Source organism: Bos taurus, chromosome 7, assembly GCF_002263795.3.
Source record: "Bos taurus isolate L1 Dominette 01449 registration number 42190680 breed Hereford chromosome 7, ARS-UCD2.0, whole genome shotgun sequence".
In the NCBI taxonomy this organism is placed as follows: domain Eukaryota; kingdom Metazoa; phylum Chordata; class Mammalia; order Artiodactyla; family Bovidae; genus Bos; species Bos taurus.
Window position 1 is genome coordinate 24,972,308 of NC_037334.1, and position 23,210 is coordinate 24,995,517.

At 41.0% G+C, this 23,210-nt stretch overlaps 1 protein-coding gene across 1 annotated transcript; it reads right to left on the reverse strand.

Moving 5' to 3' along the window:
* Positions 1-2,737: 2,737 nt before the first annotated feature.
* On the reverse strand, positions 2,738-21,471 carry ISOC1 (isochorismatase domain containing 1). Its single transcript, NM_001101213.2, is given in 5 exon segments — positions 2,738-2,983; positions 8,588-8,704; positions 10,728-10,931; positions 11,039-11,158; positions 21,099-21,471. Coding segments are annotated over 5 exon segments (897 nt in total). The 5' UTR covers positions 21,408-21,471; the 3' UTR covers positions 2,738-2,836.
* Between the last annotated feature and the right edge of the window lie 1,739 nt (positions 21,472-23,210).

A 23,210-nucleotide genomic window follows, 5' to 3' on the forward strand; every position in this document is an offset into this window, starting at 1 on the left:
CATTATATTTCATTATAATATGAATGAAAATTCATATTATTTTCATAATATGAAACTACGATTTTCATATTATCAGCCATTTTCCTGAATTAATTAAAAACCATCAGGAAAGAAGGCCAGATTGAAGAAAAGGAAGGGAAAGGTCTCAGCACTAGAAGCAGCCCTTGAGCTCTGAGCACTGTAAACGGTATACAGCTTCACAAACTCTAAAACAGAGCCTACTGTTCTCCCCCTTTCCTTCTGATAATCTTTAGAATTATCAACTACTGTAAGGAAGTCCAGGTTGTAGAATTTTACAGCAGAAATGGACCTGCAAGATCATGATCTTTAAACTTTCACCCAGATCTAGAGTCATATCTACCAAAATAACAACTTTTAAAGAGAAAATATTCTTCCTAATTAGAGAAATATGGTAATTAAATGGGTATTATAGGGTATTTGGTTTCCTGGTTAAAACAAGTTGTCACTTTTATTTTCAATTTTACAAATATTTTATGTTTTAAAGTTTCTCCATATATTTCAATAAATGATGTGTCTTGATCCCGTTTCTACCCTCCTTGCAATTCAATATACTGGACTCTTCTTTAGTTTATGTGCTCAAGGTCTTTATTTACATCAGTTAAAAGAATTCTGTTACCCTACAAAATTGCAGACACTTCCAATTCCAAGACTAATGTATTAAAATTAATTCAGGTTTCCTACAATAATAAGGCCTTGTCACCTTGCTTGCATGATCAGCAAAGAAGGCAGAATTCAAAATTATATTACTCTAAATACAGCATTACTTTAATGCTGTATTCACATTCCTGAACCTCTGACATAATTCAATTCACATTTACTAAGAAGTTACGCTATATCTGATTTTGTACCAAACTCTCAGCTTCTATGGGCATCTTTGTATCTTTAGCACATAGAACAATATCTAGATGTACTCAAAATAAGCTTTCAGAATAAGTATAGAATAAATGCATAGGTCCTGCTTTCCAGGAGCTTAGAATCTAGTGGGAAAGATGGGTTTTAGCCCAGTGAAATCCATTTCAGACTTCTCACCTACTGGCCTGGAAGATGCCACATTATTATTATTTGTGTTATTTTAAACCTCAGTTTGTGGTAATTTAACACAGCCATAGGAGACTGACTCAAGGCCACAGAATTGTTTTCAGCTGTGAAAAGGTTTCACTGGGGTGGTGTTCCAAGGGAAAGGAAGAGCCAGGGCTCCATGGAGGAAAACAGGTGATGATAGTTAAATCCTTGCTACTTATAAAGTATGGTCCTTTTTGAGCAGTGCTGATGGAAACTGGCTTTCTTGGAAATGTAAAATGTCAGGCACAGAAGTTAGACCTATTGAACCAGATTCAGCATTTTAACAAGATCCCCAGGTGACTTGTATTCATATTAGTTTGAGGAGCACCAGGTTAAATTTACTAAAAACTATTTTAAAACATGTAGAAATCTTTGATTCTTCTTTTTTGACACACAAGTTTGCTGAGAAAAACAATTAAATATAACCATAAGAAGAATGCTATATTGCTTTTGTTACATTGTTTTAAAAAAAAATTCTACTGCTTTTAAATAATTAAGAAGGCCCTTCAATAAAATCCAGTTACTCCCATGGACAAAGAATTTTCCTTTTTAGAAAATATCCATGAGTTGAAAGATTACAAATATAAAAATTTTATACCCCTAAATAAATATTCAAATCCCTGGGATAATAATCAAAGATCCATGTTGTGGGGGACAAAATGATTTCATTCACATAATACATTTTCTTTAATTACTTTAATACAAAAGACAGAAATGTTTCATGTTCACATAACATTAAAAAAATGTTTTAAAACCCTATAATAAGTATTAAATGAAAATTAATTTATTGAATGGCAGTAATCACTACAAAATTAATACTACTGAATTATTACTGAGACCTTTTGCATTAACAGTAATTGGATGTTATGTGGAGAAAATATCAAACAAGAAGATGGATGTTTTAAAACTACATTTTATCCAGTCTTTTATCTTTTTGCTAAATCTAGTGCATATTAGAAGATGTATTCAAGATGGTTATAAAGCTATTCAGCTAAAGTAATACTTCAAAGATCTTAAAAGAGCCCTCTACAAATGATATGACATTGCTATCATTCCATCTGTTTACAAAATCAAAAATATAAGTAATAACCCAATGAGTCCTTCTAGGTAAAAGATTCAATTTAAAAAAGAGAACATTAACAGAGAATTAGTGATGGTGAGCAGAAGAAAATCAACATAATTAAGAAAGGTATATAATTATCCAACATGACTTCGTCTGGTTAAACCAACGCAACTTAATAAATAACTTGACTGCATTGTGAGTGAAAGGGGTAACAAGATCCAGAGTCCTGTTTTCAAATTCTCATATAATAATCCTACTTCAATCAACCTGTAAAGCAAAAGCACTGAATCCATATTAACATCATAACATACATCTTACAATGATACAAAGGTCAAACCGTTACTGGGAGATCTCTGTCTTTGTGACAGTATAGGAAAACTTCACAAGAGTGTGCACTTTTGAAAGTATGATCAGTGTATACGGTATAGACAAAACAGGCACCTCCATTACAATTTTTTTTAATAAATAAAAGCACATTAACATAAAAAGAAGTTAAGCAGCACCTGAAGCCTTTGACATGTGTAACTAAATGCTGGTACCCAAACGGTCTAACTGGTTAAGTTTTACTAAGAGGCGCAAAAAAGGAGCCAATTTTTGACTTAACATTTTAATTCTACGCGAGACAAGAGCTTGTCTGGGCTTACAGTCCTGTCATCTGACAGTGAGTAGCATACCAGTCTTTCACATGTCTTATACTTTGGAAAGCAGACCCGACTCTGGGGCACTCGCCTTAATTAGATTCTGAATTTCCTTGAATTTTGGATGGTCTTTATCAGCCACCAGCTGTAGCAGAACAGCCTCACTTGTAGTCACAATGATCCCGGTACGAGCAAGACGCTTAAGGAAAAAAAAAAAGATAAACACAAATCAAGAAATAAGCATGAGAATGAACACTATATTAAAACAGCAAAAAGCACAGTGAGACATGCTAGTGTCCTCTATAAAAACCACGGTGCTCAGCCATACCATCAAATTCAGTGACAAGGAGACAGTTCAAACCAGCCATATCAGAAACCCATGAGGATGATTCTCAGTATTATTAATATTAGTCCCAATTATTAACATTATAAGAAAAAGAAAAAAGGTAGCCAATATAATGACTTAGATGTGCCGGAGACAGAAGGGATCAAGGCTGAGGACTGTAAAACAACGATTCTCAAATTCTTTTTCCCTCTCTCCAAATATCTGACATTAAACTGTATACCCTTTGTTAAATTGTATACCTACTTATATACCATAAGTAAAACATGGGTGGCAGAAAAGCCTCGTGTGAGGTTAAGAACACTCCCCTGAATGATAACAGAACCACCACCCTTGCCCCCTTGCCACTATCATAAGCTTTCCAGAATCACAAACAAGAGTATAAAATTTAAGGTTGCACAGAGTTTCACTGACAGGTCAAAGAACATCCTTGCTACATCGTCCCAGTGGAATCATAATAAAGCTAAGGACAGACATCTCCAGGAGGGGACAAGGAGAGAGTACGCAGGAGGGATGAAGAGGGAGAAGGGAAGGAAGGCAAAGCAGAGAAAGCACAGAAAAGAGTGGGAGCGGGGACAGGAAGAGAATTCCAGGGTAGAGACCCATTTCCTGGATATATTTCTCAGAAACGCTAGGGGAAAAAGGAGACCAGCTGTTTGTCATCCCATGAAACATCCAGTGTTAAGAGCTGTAGAAGATGAGGTGTTTAGACACAATTCCTAAGCAAGTTAGAAAAAAACATGTGAATCAGTGTCGTATCATAACGGGCATCACTCGAATAAATAGGACATCTCAATGGAGCCAAAGTAAAGCCTTCAGATGGCTACAGATCCATAGGCCCAACCTTCCCACTGACAGCCTCTTCCTTTTTATCCCCAAGGACCGAGAAGGGAGTATAAGCCATGGCCTACTTATCAGATAGCAAGTTAGGGCCTCAACCACCAGAAAAGAGGAGTGTGAGGAGCAGCTGATCACAAGTCTTGAGAAATGAAAAAACAGCAGTCACAGAGGAAAAGAGGAAGAAATAAGCAAGGCTGCCAGTGTCCTTTACGTTGGGACAAATAACCAGATGATGAGTTGTCTCTGAGTTTTTTAAAGACTTCTGGAGACTAATTTACTCCTCCTTGCTTTTCAGTAAACTCCTAACTGTCAAGTCAAAACCCTTAGAAATCTCAAAGGACTGTGTGGTTGCTTCAGACAGGAGGGTGGGCAATAAATATAAGACAAGCTGTGTCTCAGGGCCCCGAACGTCGAGTCACCTAAACCCAGCTCTCTCCCTGGCTGGCCTGCCTTCCTTACTGTTCCGTTGAATCAATGGCCTTTCAATGAGTCAGCCTGAATCTGAATCATACTTTCAATGTCTGTGGAACTGCTTTCTATATTCCAAAGTGCTAACGAAGGTCAATTTTCTCAGTAATCTTTCTAGTTCTTTCATGAGGCAGGAGATCAGAAAAGTGTTCCCAGGTCTGAGAAAGAAATGCAATGACCCAGCAAAGACACAGCTTCTCATAGTGCTCTGCTGACCAGAACCAGGTCCACTCTAAGCCAACAGCTCTCAGGAATGCTAAGAGGCCAAGGCCGGGGACAAGCTGGAACGCAAGAGGCACACACACAAAAACATTTTAGTAAACAGAAACCTACATACAATTACTTAACTTCAACAATAAAGTATGGCCAATACTGAGCATATTCAAAAGTAATCAAGCCACAGGACTTCCCTGGAGGTCCAGTGGTTAAGACTATGCTTCCACTGCAGGGGGCACAAGTTTCACTGCCTCGAGGTGTGGTCAAAAATACAAAACCAAAAAACAAACAACAACCAATAACTGTAATCAAGCCGAGAACCTGTGTTAGGGGAAGGCATGGCTCATGCCTTTGCTAAGAAAGCTAAGGTCAGGCTAACACATCTTCCCATGGTACCTGCCCAGCACCAACTGGAAACGGTGCCCGAGCAGAAAGAGAACAGGGCACTCGATCCAGACACAGGCAGGTTGCCACTCACCACCTTGAGCTGTGAGGACACCTAAGACACTGGTCCCAAACTCACTTCATCTCCTGGCTTAAAAAGGTGAAGGTGAAGGTGAAGTCACTCAGTCCTGTCCAACTTTTTGCAACCCTTTGGACTGTAGCCTACCAGGCTTCTCTGTCCATGGGATTCTCCAGGCAAGAATACTGGAGTGGGTTACCACTTCCTTCTCCAGAGGATCTTCCAGACCCAAGGATTGAACCCAGGTCTCCCGCATTGGAGGCAGACGCTTTAACCTCTGAGTCGCCAGGGAAGCATAAAGGGACAATTAAAACTCCAGCTGTTTAATGCAAATGGGTACTTGGCTTAATTGACTTCCAGAGTTCTTCCCTTAGACTTACAAAGTCAGTCCAACTAGGCCAAAGGAAAAGAAAGGTTACTCTGACCCACAAACCTAAAAATACACAACAGCCTCCTAGAGGGCAGAGGAGGGAAAAAAAAAAAAAAGACTAAACCCATTAAATTCCCAAGCAACACTTAACAACTTCCCAGAAGTACAAGGACATCAAGTTCAAGAGAGGGTTTTATTCTGTCTTCTCCCACATTTACCCTGCAACTATGAGTTGAAAGAAAAATGCCTGGCAGATGGTAGGTGCTCAAAGCACTGTGAGGAGCAGAACACACACCACAGATCCCGGCAGAGAAGTTTTAATAACAGTAACGATAAATCTTATGAATTTAACGATCTGAACAGGTAGGGTGGGGAGTCTCAGGAATGATCTCAAGTAGTTGTATTTCTCAAGGGAAAGAGAAGAAGGGGAGCTGACCAGATCGCTGTTTCACTTTCATAGTCACAGAAGAAAAGAGGAGACTGAACATTTCTCCCAAGGACTGAGGGACTAACTAAAACACCTCCATAGAAACTTCAGACCGAGAGGAAAAGTCTGAAATGTGGAACATCTTCCCCCATTACCTCTCGACCTGCTTCTCTCCCCTCCAACCTCAGCACTGTGACCCCAAGCAATGCTGGCTGTTCTGTGCAAGCTCAGTCACCGCAGTCATGTTGCGATCCTATGGACTGTAGCCCACCAGGCTTCTCTGTCCATGGGATTCTCCCGGCAAGAATACTGGAGTGGGTTGCCATGCCCTCCTAGAGGGGATCTTCCCGACCTAGGAATCGAACCTGTGCCTCCTGTATCTTCTGCATTGCAGGCAGAAATCCACCCCAGCCCATATTTTTTCCTTCCCTCCTCAGAACTTCTCAAGACTAGTCCCTTTCGGGTCTTGGAAGCTGATATATGCTTATATATTTCTGATTGGAAGGAGCTCATGAAGAAAAGAATAAGAGCTACAATACAAATAAAAGCAACAGCTAACACTTGAGTGCTTATTGTGTCAGACACTAAGGACTACCAATACAGTATTTCATTTAATCCTCACAAAAATCCTCCCACATAATGACTATTACTATTTCTATTTCACTGCTGACAAAAAAAATTAATCAGTTGATCTAAAAAAGGAATGGAAAATTTTACTCCAGCCAAGATGCTGATCATAACCTGGGAACAGCCCCTCAGAAAACTCTGAGAACAGTTCCGCCCATCAGATGTCAAAGCACAGTTATGTAAGTTTTTTGAGACAGAGGGCTGTACATGAAATGATAAATTATTGACAGTTTATAGAATCCAGATCCAAGCACCACTGTGGTGGGTCACATGACCCTTGAGACAATCAAGAAGGAGTATTATCTTTCAAGGAGCTGTCTACTCTTTACAGTTGAACAGGTTATTTCTTTTGATGGGGAGATGTGCTTGATGCATAATATGCATACACAGTAGGGGGGAAAGAGGAAACCAAAGGGCAAAGAACAGTTTTTCAAGTTTACATTTTTCTATTTTGCCATAAAAATATGAATTTTATTTCATATCACTAATGAGAAATCTAAGGCAAAGATATTAGGTGATTTGTCCAAGGACACAAATTTACAAAATGCCAGAACCTGCATTCAAACCTGTATTATCCCTCTACTGTTTGGACTCCTGATCAGTAAGATTACAGGCTACCTCTGAAAGAACGAGGCTCATGTATTAAAAAGCCAACTGTTTTATTCTGAGTCTTGGTAAAAGACAGAACTGCCAGCAATAACAACTTTCTGTGATAAATGGCATAATAAAGACATGTCTGAAAAATGTAAATGAACGCAGGACAAAAGTTCTTGAAATTTCTTCACAAGAAAGGAACATTTCTGGTTTTATACGTTCTTAAGTTCTTTGCTTCCTTGGGAACACTTCAAGTTCTGGACCTCAGCATTACCATAAAGGTTATTCACGGATGGATCAGATTACTAAGAAAATCTGAAAGTGTTAGTTGATTAACTCTGAATGTAGGGAGAGCTTAAAGTTCTCTGCTGAGAGGGAAAGAGGCAATACTTAATATCAAACTAACCAGAGAACCTGATAGTCCAAATGGACTTGAAAATCGTTGAATAAAATTAATAAAACCTCCCTGTTCAGCAATAAAAGAAGGGATGGCCAACCAGGGCCTTGAAAGCACTGCTGCTGCCAGCTACCCTGCCAGCTTCCACATCAGCCCTCCCCACTGACTTGACCCTTCGTCTTTCTTTCTTATTCTTATTTGCCGAACTCACCACCCTAGGGAACATTTTAGACTATGAGAGATGACTGAGCAATCTACAGAGAAAGTGGCTCATAGGTCAGCTTATGCATGAAACACTGGAGAGTCTCAAGAAAAAGAAAAAAAAATCTACATTTCCCATTCTCAATAAAAGTAATTAGTTAAAAACTCAGCAATTCAAATCCAGATTGACATTACTTTAAAATTATGATAGAATTGGAATTAAACAAAACAGACAGAGATCCACAATGTGAAGATTTCAAAGGATTAATTGTGGGAGTTTGCTTTTCAATAGTCTCGGAATAGGAATTGCTTACGTAAGGCTACTGTTATGCAACGCTGATGAAAATCACTGACACGCCACGCAGAGCCATTAAACACTGTGTGTGCGTGGCGCCCACAGTCAGCGACATGCCTGTTTCCAGAAATTCAAGTCTGACGAAATCTACACAAGGCTGAACCAGGCTGAGGCCCACTAGGCACGAGGTTTTGGATAGATCTTGATCAAGTTAAGCCTAGATGAGCTGCTTTTACTTTGCAAATCTTTAAATAGTTCAGAGTAAGCTTACTAGAATACCTCTTAGTTTCTGTGCAAAACTATAGTAAAGTTAGGACAGAAGATGTAAAGGAGTGTTTAGCATCCCTAGAAATAAAGACAGAGCAGATGTAAAACAGGATATGATGGTGAGATCTTAGAGGCTGGTTGTGCATAGTAGAGACCTTGGAAATCGGCGAGTCTGATTATTGTCAGACCAAGCTCAAATTTAAGAGGTAAATTTTCATTGCTGTTACATATTTAATATTCTCCAGATTTGTCTGGAAGCTTTGGTAAATAAGTTATTTTAAAACAGGACAATTACCTCAAGGGCAAACATCCTGTCCATCATGCTTCTCGATGATGTGGCATCCGCGACAATATGAACCTCGATACCTCGGCCAACGAGCTCCAGAGCTGTCTGCTGGATGCACACATGAGTCTAGATGGAAAGTAAAAACCCACATGTAACACTGTGGTACACGACAAGCATTTTACAAATGTGCAGCAATGCAGTAGAGCTGAAAGAGCACCACAGGTCGAACGACCTTGTCCTACATCGAGTTGTGCCTTCAGCCCACCAGGGATCTAGAGCATAAACAGCATCTCTGGCTTTGGTCTCCTCTTTGTAAAGTCAGGAACTGAATTACATCAACGGTCTTTGTCCTGGGGACCTTGAACATATTCTTACAGCTCTGTGAGCATTTTTTTTTTCCTGATATTTTCATCTGTATCTCACCTGGATGACCTTCATTCAGCTGACTACTACTGCTCGGTTTTGATGCCACTCACAGTCGGGTTTATTTCTGTTTTCACACCAAATGCCTGACACAAAGAATGCGTCTGCAGTACTGTCGACTGAGATAATGGTGGGAAAACTGAGTTGTTACAAGACACCCAGTAGTAAGGGTAGGCCAAATTAAAAATAACGTGTAGCTTAGGCAAAAAATACCCAGTATACATCACCAGCAAATGCATTATACAGATTTCAGCTTTCCAAGTACAAACTTGTATCATTCATTGGCAGGGAATAAAGAGTAAAAACAGGCTCCAACAATAAGTGGATTATATAAGCAATGAAAGCAGATTTTAATAATGCGACAAAGCTGACTTTATCTTCACATGACAAGAGAGCCATGGAAAATTATAGACTAACAATCATTAAAGTTAGCACTGGAGGACTGCTCAAAGATTATTTTGATTACACTTAAGAGCTAATAATGATGAACAAATAAGAAAAAGTATAAAAGTCAGCAACAAGATTTGGCATGACATATTTATACAAATAGGCTTCTTTTATTTTGTCAGTTTTGAAGTCAAAATACAGAAATATTTAATATACATATAAAACTGAGGATACATCTTTCTACTATTAAAACCTACTACTATGAAACCTACTATCAAAACATCATGGGTGTCTTGAATTATTTGGATTTCATTGTTTTTATGGTTTTCATAATTTTATAATTTCAGTTCAAGAGATTCTTACAAGCTATGAATAAATACTTATACTCTGCTTCTACATGTCAAAAAAGCCCCCAAAATCATTTCAATCAGTATTGAGAATCCACGAATATATTTTTTCCTTAAAAAAAAATGTACATGATTCAAATGTGAAGGACAATGAGGTACATGACTTCTAAGGTTTTCTAGAACAAAAACATGACCAAGATGAACTCCTATAACTCCTACATAAGTAAACATATTATCTTTGATGAAAGTGTGTTCTGAGTAGTGGTTCAAAGTAAAGGCCCAAGGGTCAATCAACCTACATTCAAATGCAACTCGATCCTTTAGCTAACTGTATGACCTTGAGCAAGGCACACAACATCTGTGTTTAAGTTTCCCCATCTCTATAACATGAGGAGACCAAAGGTACTTAGATCAGAGGATTGTGCTGAGAGTTTAACAAATTAAAGGATACAACAGTGTTTGGACCAGTGCCCTGACAACAGTCAACATTTAATAAATGGGGGGGTTATTTTCTATCAGTTGTTGCTGTTTAGTCACTAAGTCATATCTGGCTCTTTTTGGACCCCATGGACTGTAGCCCACAAGGCTCCTCTGTCCATGGGATTCTCCAGGCAAGTATACGGGAGTGAGTTGCCATTTCCTTCTCCAGGGGATTCCCGACCTAGGGATCAAACCCATGTCTCCTGCATTGGCAGGTGGGTTCTTTACCACTAAGCCAACAGGGAAGCTCTTTTTACCGATATAGTATTCTGTATACATGGAGAAGAAAATGGCAACCCACTCCAGTATTTTTGCCTGGAGAATCCCATGGACAAAGGAGCCTGGTGGGCTACAGTCCATGGGGTTGCAGAGTCAGACAGGACTGAGCGACTAACACACACACACACACACACACACACACACACACACATTCTATATACAAAATTACATTCTGGAAATAACAAGTTTTCTACAAATGATATTGTGTCCAAAACAGAACAAGTGGTACTTACTTCTACTCCAAACAACACAACACTCCTGACTCCAGGAATCTCTGCTAATGCTGCTTCCACTTCTGGTAATACCATTGAAAATTTGGTCTTTGGAAGTACCAGCTTTACACCTGTTAAATCAATTTCTTGAACAGTGCTTCCAAGACCTTTAGGGTATTGTTCTGTTACAATAACTGGAATTCCTAAAATCCGGGCCCCTTGTAACTGGGGGGAAAATAAAAAGCACAAAGATAAGTACCAATATACATACATTTGTGTATGAATGTATATCACGCTTCAGCAAATTGGAAAAAATAAACAAGTAAGCATACCAATCTCTGTCCCACACTAATAATATCTCCAAAATACTTGATGGCTGGTCTGAACCTTTCTTGCATATCGCAGCAGAAAAACACAGTGCTTGAAGGCGTAAGATTTCCCAGGGTAGTGAGCTGAGAAAAAAAGAAAGAATGATTTAGCATTTGTTATACAGTGACATTTATTTTCAGCTGGAGGTCAGTAAAGAGAGAAAAACATTCTTACTGTTTGACCCATTAAGTCAATTTTAACAACTATTGTTTAGAAGAAATGAATAATAGGGAAAAAAATTATCCCCAAAGATGTCCACTGAATTGCTTTTAATAGTGAAAATTTGAAATAAACCAAGAATTGACAATACAAAAAATGATTTCACAAAACATGTTTAGCCTATTAAAATAGTATATGCATATGTTTTCAAAAAATGCACACCTCTAAGAAGAAATGCTTATAATCTAATGTTAATTTTAAAAAGAGCACAGTTCAATAGTATTTCAAAACTCTAAACATATGAATAAAAAGTAGAAGTAAATATATGAAAATATTGACAAGTGGTTACATAGTTAGGGATGCTGATAATATTTTTTCTTAGTACCTTTCTTCTGTTTTTCAAATGCTGTTTTAAAACATTTGCTAAATGTTATTTATTTTTTTATTTTATTTTATTTTTAAACTTTACATAATTGTATTAGTTTTGCCAAATATACTTTTATAATAAAAAATAGTAAAATAAATTTGATGACAAGATTGCTTACAAGTACAAAGAGTAAAATTTAAAATAATCTGTAGCAGAGACTGTGGAACAAAAAATGAAAAAAAAAAAAAAAAACAAATCTAGAATTACTGCTATTATCAAGACAGAAATATTAAGTCAGTATTCTCAAGAATACCTTAAGAGTTCAAAAAAAAAAAAATGAAATGATGCCAACCACATCCCCACTGTCAAATGGAGAGACATAAACCTGACATCTGAATTCTTACATGTATTTATCACAATCAAGAAAATCAATGAATCAAAGTGAAAACTGGGTATTAGGTTACCAAGCTTTACATTAATTGCTGTAGTTGGTCTACTACAATAACTTGGGCCCAACATGGATCTCCGAAAAAGTGAAAAATCACTGTTAAATACAAGAATTTAATCTAACTGAGTTCTAAAAAACCCACTGTGGTTTTCTTTTCACCTTCTCAAATTAGAGAAGCTCTGGAAAAGACGCAGTTTGATCCTGAATGAGGCCATGCCACTGCTCTTGGTACCCTTTAAGGCTCCCCTCTAATGAACCTAAACCACCAACAGATAATAATTATTTCTAATTTTCTAGAGAAACCTGAGTCCTGATTACAAAGGTGGTGGCTTCACCAGCAGCCTGACCCTAGACTCTGCCTTAGTACCTTGGCACATGTATCACACTTAAGAAACAATTACTCCAAGAATTAAATGAATCATTAAGAGGAATCTTTGATCCTTAGCAGTATGACCGCTCTAGTCAGTACGTACTTTATTATCTGCATCCTGGCCTGAAGGACTCTGGCACCTTAATCTCCCTCTGGTATTAACTCTACAGATGTGTACTGATTAACCACGTGCAGTCCAATAGCATGTCCATGTGAGAATGGGAGTACCATCTGTAATTCTAAAACTACCTAGACAGTTTTCCTCCTCTGTCAATAAGGAATGTTTAAAATAAATATTCAAGCATTTTGAATTATATATGCTCATCTTTGGCTGCTTCTTTACTTAAATTTTTAATGCAAGTACCATGCTTCCTTTCAGTCATTATCAAAAGCAATGAATCTGATGACTATATAAGTACTTAAGGTACTAGGTTGAAAACCAACCACTATTTATGATCATGTATCTTAAATTCTCAGGAAATATTAAATCTTGGCTCAAAATCCATATATATATATATTATTTTGAACCAGGGGTCCCCAGTGAAAAATGATGTGTTGAAGGAACACGATGAAAAGTGGTTTAGCTGCAATTGCCCTGTTTAAAACAATTTTGATGCAACTCAGGAATCCTGCCATTCTACAACATATGAAGACCAGCAAGCAGGCAAAATAAAACTCTACGAAGTTGCCAGGGTATGCTGGATAGCCACGCACTAACACACCGACAGCCTATGCTTACTTGGATCTCCAGCTCTGAGATCTTATCTCAGACTGTAAGGACTAACTCTGTATATATTCCTAGCAAGTTTGGTTGCCTGGATTATAAATTAACATAAGGTAAGAAACAGCAAAGGTGAAAGTTTGCTGAAGATAGGCAAACAGATAGCAGCAAGGAATAACAGCCGAGGAAGAAGAGATTCAAAATACAGTAAATGCAGATCGAAACTCAACCAGTTCTCAGTCTAGACTCCAATGAAGGAGTAACAAGCTGTATGTTAAGTTATAAATTGGGACAAAATCATTGTCTTAGACTCATTAAGAAAATCAGTTACATAATATTTCAAGACTACCATATAAAATGGTCAAACTATTGAATATTGGGATGTTAAAGGAATAAAACCATACCTACTGAGAAATCCTAGATTATTCAGAGTTGTGGTCTCCCAAGGTTCCTGTTACCTAGTGCTTCCCAACACCTCATTACAGCTGTGAGGTATCTGTTCTGGGCAGGGGACCTCATCAGACATATGTCATATTAGAGAAGGTCAGCAAACGCAGCCCTGAAATCCTTTCCAGCAGAGGAATCCATCATCTCTAAACTTTCAGTTAAAGAAAGAAGCCACAGAGACAGGGGGTGAGAGCAGAGATGACTGGTTATAAAATCGTGAAACAAAAATGCCTAGATATTCTCCTCTCCAGGAGTGGACACCCCTTGAATGTGGCCTGCACTGAGCAATTTGCTTCCTCACAACAGACAATCGAGTGAGAGGGTAATTATGAATACGGCCTCAGCCAGGCCATCAAGACTGAGGCAATCAGTGAAGTCAGGGTGATGGTATTCAGCCTGGATATGTGATGAGAATGACCTTCATGATCTTCCTCTCACAATCCCACAGCCCTGGTTTAAGCACTGAGAAAATAGCAGATAAACCCAAACTGAGATCATTCTACCAAAATATCTAATCAGTACTCCTCAGAATTGTCAAGCTCATTAAAAACAATGAAGCTTTGAGGAACTGTCATAACCCAGAGGAGCCTAAGGAGATGTGGCAACTAAATATAACTAGTATCCTGGATTGGATCCTGGAGCAGAAAGAGGACATTAGGGAAAAAGCTTGTGAAATCTGACTAAAGTGTGGCACTCAGCTCATAGTAATGTACTAACAACATTGGTTCTTTAGTTGTGACAAATATGCCACAGTAATGGAAGATGTTGGCAAGAGGGAAAACTATGTCACATATACAGGAACTCTCTGTGTTATCTTTGCAACTCTCCTTGTAAATCAACACTATTCTAAAATTTAACATTTAGGTAAAAAAATTAAATGGTCTCCCTATGTCATAACAGTAGTGGGAAAAGCCACTACTTTATGAATAATCTCTATACCATACAAGGGAGAAAAAGGAGGAGCTGAGGCTACAAAAAAAAAAAAAAACTACTGAAAATCTCTAACTATATCCAATCAACCCCTTATCCACCCCAACTCCACATGAATTTCAGTAACTGTTAAATTACACACTGACTCTATAATCCAGGGACTTCATAATTTGACTCAGAAACTCTTTGTACACCAAAACCTTGCAGATAACTAAAAGTGCTGCTCATCATCAGACGTGTGGCAACTCCAAGAACGCAAATTAAAAGTGGACTTGACCAAATGCTGTCACAGGTAAACGTGTAGCAATTAGAGATCAACACATATTCAAGAAGTCTGAAGAAATCACATATAAAAATGTTTATATACACACACCTTCACATATTTATATATCTATATACATCACCATACACATATACATAAAAAATATGTATTTTAATGTATTGAATACATATTTCAACACAAAAAGTTGATCACAATCAATAGCTTCCTCAAGCAATAGTTTAAGACAAATTTCAAGTATAAAATTTTTGCCCACTTTCTTAACTGTCATAGCTAGAATCTGACCTTAGATTTCATAGTCAAAAGACTCTTCATACCCAAATTCCATGACTACCATGATCATAACAGTATTCACCCTGCTTCACATCCACATGTGACCTGACCATTTTCTAACAACAGCTGCTACATCTGCAAGGAATCTGCTCCTCCCTTGCTTGGTCCCCCTGGTTTCTTGGGACAGGCACAAACACGATGGCTGGTCTTGTTCAGTGATACGTGGTGAGCCACTTCTGATCTCTCCATAAACGTAGCACATGGTGAGAGTTGTGTGTTCAACTGTGTGCTCCGAAACTCAGATGCTGAATTCCTAACCTCCAGTACTGCACCCCAGTATTGCCTTATTTGGAAACTGAAAACACAGTCAGTTAAGACGAGGTCATGCTGGAGCAGCATGTGCGTGCGTGCTCAGTTGTGGCCCAACTCTTTGTGACCCCATGGACGGCAGCCCATCAGGCTCCTCTGTCCATGGAATTTCCCAGCCAAGAATCCTGGAGTGGGTTGCCATTTCCTCCTCTAGGGGACCTTCCCAACTCAGGTGGATGCCTCATCCAACATGAGAGGCATCCTCATTAAAAAGGGAAATCTGAGCACAGAGAAGGCCATGTGAACATGAAGGCAGAGATCAGTGCAGTATGTCTACAAGTCAAGCCATGCCAAAGACGGCCAACCTACCACCAAAAGCCAGGGGAAGCATGAAACGTCTTCTCCTTCACAGTCCTCACAAGACCCAAATCTGACCTAAAGCCTTTAGAACTGTGAGAACATACATTTTGGTCATATAAGCTACTCAGTTTGTGGTACTGTGTTACAGCAGCACCCGAGCAAGTGACTACAGTGAGTAAACTGTGTATCTTTAGAAATGACTGAAGTTTGAACTTGTGAATGCAGTGTTTTGAAAATTTTAGTAGTCTATTACAGCAACAATATAGGCATGATGTGCTTGGGAGAGGGGTCCAGAAGGGAATATGAGGTATCATTATTTCACTGAGAAGTGTTTCCAAGGAAACCTGACTGCCACAGGTACAGGAAGGCTTTGTTTCAATACTGACTCAAAACAGAGGCCTGTGACACAACTCTCCCAGGCAATACAGGTCAGCCCATGGGCATCAGAATCTGAGTTCAAATGGCAACTTCACTAATTTCAATTGCAAATCATTAACATTTCTAAACAGCAGCTTCTTAATCTGGCTTCACTGGTGGCTCTGAAAGTAACTACCTGCAATGTGGGAGACCCAAGTTCAATCCCTGGGTCAGGAAGATCCCCTGGAGAAGGGCATGGCACCCCACTCCAGTATTCTTGCCTGGAGAATCCCATGGACAGAGGAGCCTGGTGGGCTACAGTCCATGGGGTCACAAAGAGTCAGACACAACTAAACACCTTCACTTCAATCTGTAACAAAGTACTAAAAATAGTTGCTACCTCATAGGGCTATATAGAAGGCAATGGCACCCCACTCCAGTGTTCTTGCCTGGAGAATCCCAGGGACGGAGGAGCCTGGTGCACTGCAGTCCATGGGGTCGCACGGTCGGACGTGACTGAAGCAACTTAGCAGCAGCATAGGGCTATTTCAAAGACTAAATCAGCTTCATGTAAATCTATCAATAAAAGTATTAGGTTACTGTGCATCCCTCTTATAGGAAACATACTCTGTGCTTTCAAGTTTAGCACATGTTAAAAACAGTTCTTCAATAATGAGGTTGAAATACCACTTACTACTAATATGATCCTTTAAGAAACCAAGAAATATATGTAGAGAAACACTGATAACATCTAACTTGTTAGCACAGTCTAGAGAGTTAAGAAATGGTTCATAAAGTAGATTTCCAAATGTTACCAAAAGACTTACAATTATTGGTACATGATCTGTTTTTGGAAAAATAAGTTTGGGGCTTTTTAATTTAGACTGCAAGAGAATATTTATTTCACTCTTATTTTGCAACTTACTCACCTTTGTGAACACTAATGTGACTGGCATTAAGATTACAACTCAAGCTTATCAGTTAAAGTTTTAGCTTTCCAACTGCCTGTGGGAGGCCAGCCAACTCCACCCATTTCAGTGCTGAGGACAGAGGGGTTCTTTACATCATACCTGATGTTGGGGTGACGGTGAAGCTGACCAGATCCCAGGAACACAGTGACATCTGAATCTACACTGAATTCCCCCTGGCAAATTAAACGTAGAAAAAAAATCCCGAACACAGATCATAGCTTCCACTGGCACACAGTTTATTTATAGGTAGCCTCTCATGTATCCAAAAAGAGCAAAATGTGTACAACGCTTTGGGCAGTAATTTGAAATATTAAATTTTTTACAAGGTGAGTGGGTGGGTGAGAGACAATCCCTTAGGATTCAGCTGTTATCTCCAGAGCCCCTGACACTGTCAGCCTCCTGAGAAAAGCCCTGCCTACTTCTCTAACTCAAGAGTTCTGAGCATTAGCTTATCTACCTGCTCTTCCTACACACTCCACGGTAAAGGTTCTGAAATCAAAAATCACCGCCTTCCAACTAGCAAGCCCAAGGGAGACCCGAGTCCTTTCCCTTTTCTTTTCAAACCATGCCTTCTCTTCCTTCCCACCCTGAACTCCGGGGTACCTTCTAGCTATAAAATGGCCACACCTCTGTTTAAAATAATCTTCATACTAATACACTTCCAAGAAGGTAAAACCTGGAGCAGAATCCCTTCCCAATTAAACACCTCAGAGAAGGTCAAAATAACCTTCCCAGGAAAGCCCTTATCTTCTGCCCACACAAAGCTGTCAGAGCCGTCCCTCCTACGTACTCAAGTAAAATCCTCTAACTGGTGTCACCCTTAACCATCTCCATTTCTTCCTCTCTTCTACTTGGGTTCTGCCTTCCCTGGTGACAAGTTGGAAAAATACACTGGTAGTGGTATGATATCAAATTTACATGAGTTTCCAGGGTTGAACTCTCCATTAGTTAAAACTTGGGAAATACCTTGTGAAAAATTAACACTTGTAAGTCATAAAAATGACCTACATTCCCACTGTATAAGCCTCTCATTTATATTTCTTCCCCTTTGTCTCAAAATGCCTCAGACTTCAAGCATTTTGAGAAAGCTGAAGACACATAAAAAGTGCTTGAAACATGAGCTGTCTTTAGCTACCTGAGCTGTCAGCAGATACTCGGTCACTGTTACAGAATATTTCAGAAAGGAAGACACTAAAAAGTTATCAGAGCCTAATACTGGCAATGGGGGTCTTAAAGATGAATCTCCATAGAACCGCAAACCAACCACCAGTGCAGGCTGTGTGTTTTGCAGGGTCATTAGCAACAGTCAGTACAAGCCTAAAAGCAAACTTAGACCCCTGTGGAAATTGAGAATACATTCTAGAATATACAGGATGTTAGCCAGAGCTGCAGAGGCTATAAGGCCTTCTCCGAAATCACAAATGGCATTATTTAAGCCATGGATGACATGTGGCCAAACACGCTCTTCCTCCCTGCCTCTGGTAGAAGGAGCCTGTTGTCCCTGAGCATGGTCTCCCTGACAGCCACCTTGAGTCTTTCTGACTGACAGGCATCTGTTCCACAGAAGGAATAAATAGCATCAAAACAACTGATATTACAAGCTCAAGTTTGTGACTTGTTTCCCATTCTGCTTGATATAATCACTAAGCATGAAAAGAGAACATGAATGCTGTGGCCAGCTGAAGGACCTTCACATGCTTTATTTACCATGGGACCTTGGGCCATTTCCTACATGTTTTGCTCTTTGGCAAAATGAAGCAGTAAGATTTTAGGTAAGGAGAATGAATTCGGTCTTACCCCTGTTTACATTCATTGTTCCAGGCACTTACAGCTGCCACTCAAATGCAGAATGAACTCTTAAATTCTTGTCCAGCCATGAAATGTCCATGTCTTCAGGATTATACAGTTGTGCTCCAAAAAATATAGTAAAATGGTCATGAAAAGAAATATCTTCCCTTTTCCTTCTGGGAGTATCCATACATATATACATACATGTGTGTGAGCATGTATACACACACACATATATCTCTCTCTTCATATGGAAGGTATAAACAGGTATCAGAATAAGCATATGGATATACATGGTATGAGTGTGCAACCCTCTACATCCCATTATCTATTTTTAAGCTTGGGGAGGCACCTGGCTGAAGAGGTCAAGCTACTGTGACTACTAAACTGAAATAATATAAAAATATTTTAAATACTTTAAAATATCCTAAGTATCATGTAACAGATGCTTAGGTATTCTTGGCCTATTTGGTGAAAAATAATTACATTTTCAAATGGATGGGGCAGAGTAGTGCTACTATAATTATTATTTTAAACATCACCACAAAAACTTAAACTATTATTTTATTTCCAATACCAAGCAAAATATTTCAAAAGCCACATGTGTCCTGAATTACATAATGCCTTTTGAGAATGTACAAGACATCTCAGGTAGATACATACATATTATTAATTTCTTTAGTTAAAAAGAGTTGTCAGACCCAGACTTTGAATTTTTCAAAATTAAAAAAAAAATCCTATTATTGGGGGAGGCGGAGGCCTTAAAAACTTGGGGAGGGCACCAGTCTAGCATAACATCTCTTAGGTAACAGCCCACCTTCCCTCCCAACCACTACAGGAAACATCACAAAGAAGTCGGCCTCCTCAGTAAAGCTCCAGATCTCTTCAGCTAGTATTTGGATTCTCGCCTTTATTAATGGGTTTGTCAAAGGTGCATCCAACTTCTTCGGTATTTTTGGCAGCATTAATCTAAACAGACTGACAAGGAAGACTGCAGAAGGTGTCCGCCATGAAAACTCCTGAAGACAAAAGAAATGGGGAGTAGCAAACCCCTATCAACCACAACTCCCAAGAGCAGGGCAAATTCTAGGGTATCAGACACCAAGTACCTGCCTCTATTTTGGCTCATCAAGGGCTGACCGTGTAATCTCACAGCCTTTGTCCTCTGATTAAAGTACCTGCTTTGGAAGTTTCTGGACTGGGTGCTAGAGTGATAGCAAACAAGATCAATTTCTCAGACAACTACAACTGAAAAAAAAACTAAAGGGCAGTCGTCAGAAAATGACACCTGAATATCAAAGTGACTTCTAAACCTGAATCCCACATTTCAGTTCGGTTTTCCAAAGAAATGGCTTACCTGTCTCTCAACCAAAAAACTGTTGACGGTGTAGTACCTAAAATACACCTTTTATTCTTGCTTTGCAACAGTGTAAATCCTCGAGTGAATCCTCTGAGCAGAGCACAAAAAGAACCCAGGAGGCAGATCTGTGCAGCATAAGAACACGGCTTTTTAAAAATATTAAAAAGCTATAAAATAATCCTCAGGTATAACAACTTTTCCAGCCAGCACTATCAGGAAAGAATGGTCTGGCTAAAGTTGTGTATTTAAGAAGGTACTGCAGCCTGATTCGAATGACTTTTTCAAGGCAGTCAAATGTATACGTGTAATCAACAGATTCAGTTGACAGTTACTAGGAAGAGGCTAAACACGGTTATTTCACTTAGGGAAGGCTGAAGATCAAAGGAGCTGAAAGCTGGAAAAGAGGAGGGATGAAAGGATAGGACTCCAGAAGTTTGTGTTTCCGCAAGTGGTAAACACAACTCCGGGAACAAACCCCAAGGCCAACACTCGGCTACAACCTCTTTCCCCCGGTTCTGCATCACCCCCAAAGAAAAACACAGCTACTCTGCACAGCCCTTGGGTTACGCAGGCGGCTGGGACTTGCTCCCGGCACACAAAGCGGATGCGGGAGGCTGAGGACCACACACGTGGGGGCGTTCGCGCGCGCCGCCTCCAGCTGGGAGGCCCACGCCCCATCCTTGGCGGAGGACAGCCGGTGACCGTCACCTTCGGACAGGCGCCGGGGCTGGGCCATTCACGAGGCTTGCGACACCGGCGCGGCCCTTCCCAGTCGGCGAGGCGCGCGGGGCCGGCCGCCGCGGGGCACCTGAGGAGCGCGGCGGGGACGGGGACGCACGGGGACCGGGAGCGGCTGGGCGCGCGGCCCTCCCGCGGGACCCACCTGGATCTGCAGCGGCACGAGCCGCACCTTGCAGCGCTCGCTCACCGCGAAGCCCTTGGGCAGGTCCACGTACTGGCCCCACTCCTCGGCGAAGAGCTGCACCACGAATTTGCGGTGCATGTCGATCTGGTCGCCGTACAGGCTGAGGAACTTCTGGATGAGGAGCTCGTAGCCCGCGCCGTGCGGCACGGCCGCGGGCCGCGCAAAGACCGAGAAGCAGAAAAGCACGGGGACCGTGCCCGACGGCGCCCCCGCGCCCGCGCCGCCGCCGCCGGGGAGCGCCGGGACCGCCGGCTCCGCCGCCGCCATGTTCCCCGAGCGTCTGCGAGCTCCGAGGCCGCGAGGCGCAGACACTGCCGGCCGCCGCGGCCCCGCCTCCCCGCGCCGCCCGCCGCCCGCCGCCCGCTCGGGAAGGCGAGGGGGCGGGTCCTGGCGGCCGTGGCTCCCGCGCCCTCCTCCTCGCGCGGGCGGAGGGCGGACCCCGCGGAGGGCCGGGCTGTAGGACCTGGGCGCCTGGCCAAGCGCCTGCGCCCGCCGCCGGGACCGCCCCCTCCAACCTCGGGCGGGCCGGGGACCCCGCACACCCTCGACCTTCCTGGGCTGCCCGGGGCTCCAATCCTCAGAGGAGATCGGTGCCCCCGCCTTCCAGCCCGCTCCGCCCACCGTCCAGCGGCGTTTGGGGCTGTGCTTAGGCATTCGGGGCTGTCCGGCGAGATCTGCTGGGGTGCGTTACCTGTCGGCCTTGTCGAAAGGCAGGCAGTCCTTGAAGACGGGATAGTAATATTAAAACTGGTAGGGTAGCTGATAAATGCCCTAAGAAGAGCGGTGGAAGTCAACGCTTCCTTAGGAGTGCCATCCAAGACGTAGAATTTCATGTTTTTTTAACCCCATGAAACACAGTCTCTCCAGTCGTGGATTTGAGATCTTACCCTCTCTATATCTCAATTCAGTTTCTGGGGTTTAAAGGGGTTTAAGAGTGAAAATCAGAATTTTTTTTTTTTTTATTCAAGCTGAGGATTTTGTTTTTAAGCAAGTAAAAACAATCACCTTCAAATAACTTTTTTACTTGTGAACACTTTAAGGCGCTATAATTAGCTGGAATTAGGAGAAGGCAATGGCACCCCACTCCAGTACTCTTGCCTGGAAAATCCCATGGACGGAAGAGCCTGGTAGGCTGCAGTCCATGGGGTCGCGAAGAGTCGGACACGACTGAGCGACTTCACTTTCACTTTTCACTTTCATGCATTGGAGAAGGAAATGGCAACCCACTCCAGTGTTCTTGCCTGGAGAATCCCAGGGACGGGGGAGCCTGGTGAGCTGCCGTCTCAGGGATCGCACAGAGTCGGACACGACTGAAGCGACTTAGCAGCAGCATCAGGAAAGTATACGCTACGAACCAAGTTTCCTTAAAGGTCAGGTCCTCGGAAGAGAGGCTTATTAATCTAAATAAAATAAAATTTTAGATGTCAGGGGTTTCCTCCTCTTAGAAGGAAATAAGGAAGGTGCAGGGTTTCTTAGTTGGCACTGTTGACATTTGGAATGGAGTCTACCTTTCCATGGGGGCTATCTTGTGTATGTGTATGATTTTAGCAGCATCTCTGACCTCTACCCACTAGATGCCAGTATCACCCTGCACTTCCCTCTCACACTTAATTTGATCTTGACAATCAAAAAAAAAAAAAATGTTTCCAGACGTTGTTCAATATACCCCAGGAGACAAATTTGCCCCTAGTTCAAATTTGCCCCTAGTTCAGAGCCACTGCTTTAAAGTAATGCCAATACCATCCTTTGGCCTTTACTGCTCACTTGTATACAGGCTACTGAAAATAGTCTATTTTCTGGCACCTCATCAAACTTTGAGATTCCATTTAAAACTTGTCTGAATCCATCAGACCCCAAATGACATCTTTGCAGATACCACTTCACTGCAACGTCTTCTGTGTGCCGATGTGCAAATCTATGCTAATAGAATGGTAGTTTGTCTAGACTGATTACCAAAAGGTACCTATTCTAGGTATTAGTCTAGGGGGACTAATTGTAAAAGAGTTCCTTCTCCTTACTAATGCCTCCTAGACAGAGCAGGTTAGAGAAGTTGGTCTGAACCTCAGACCC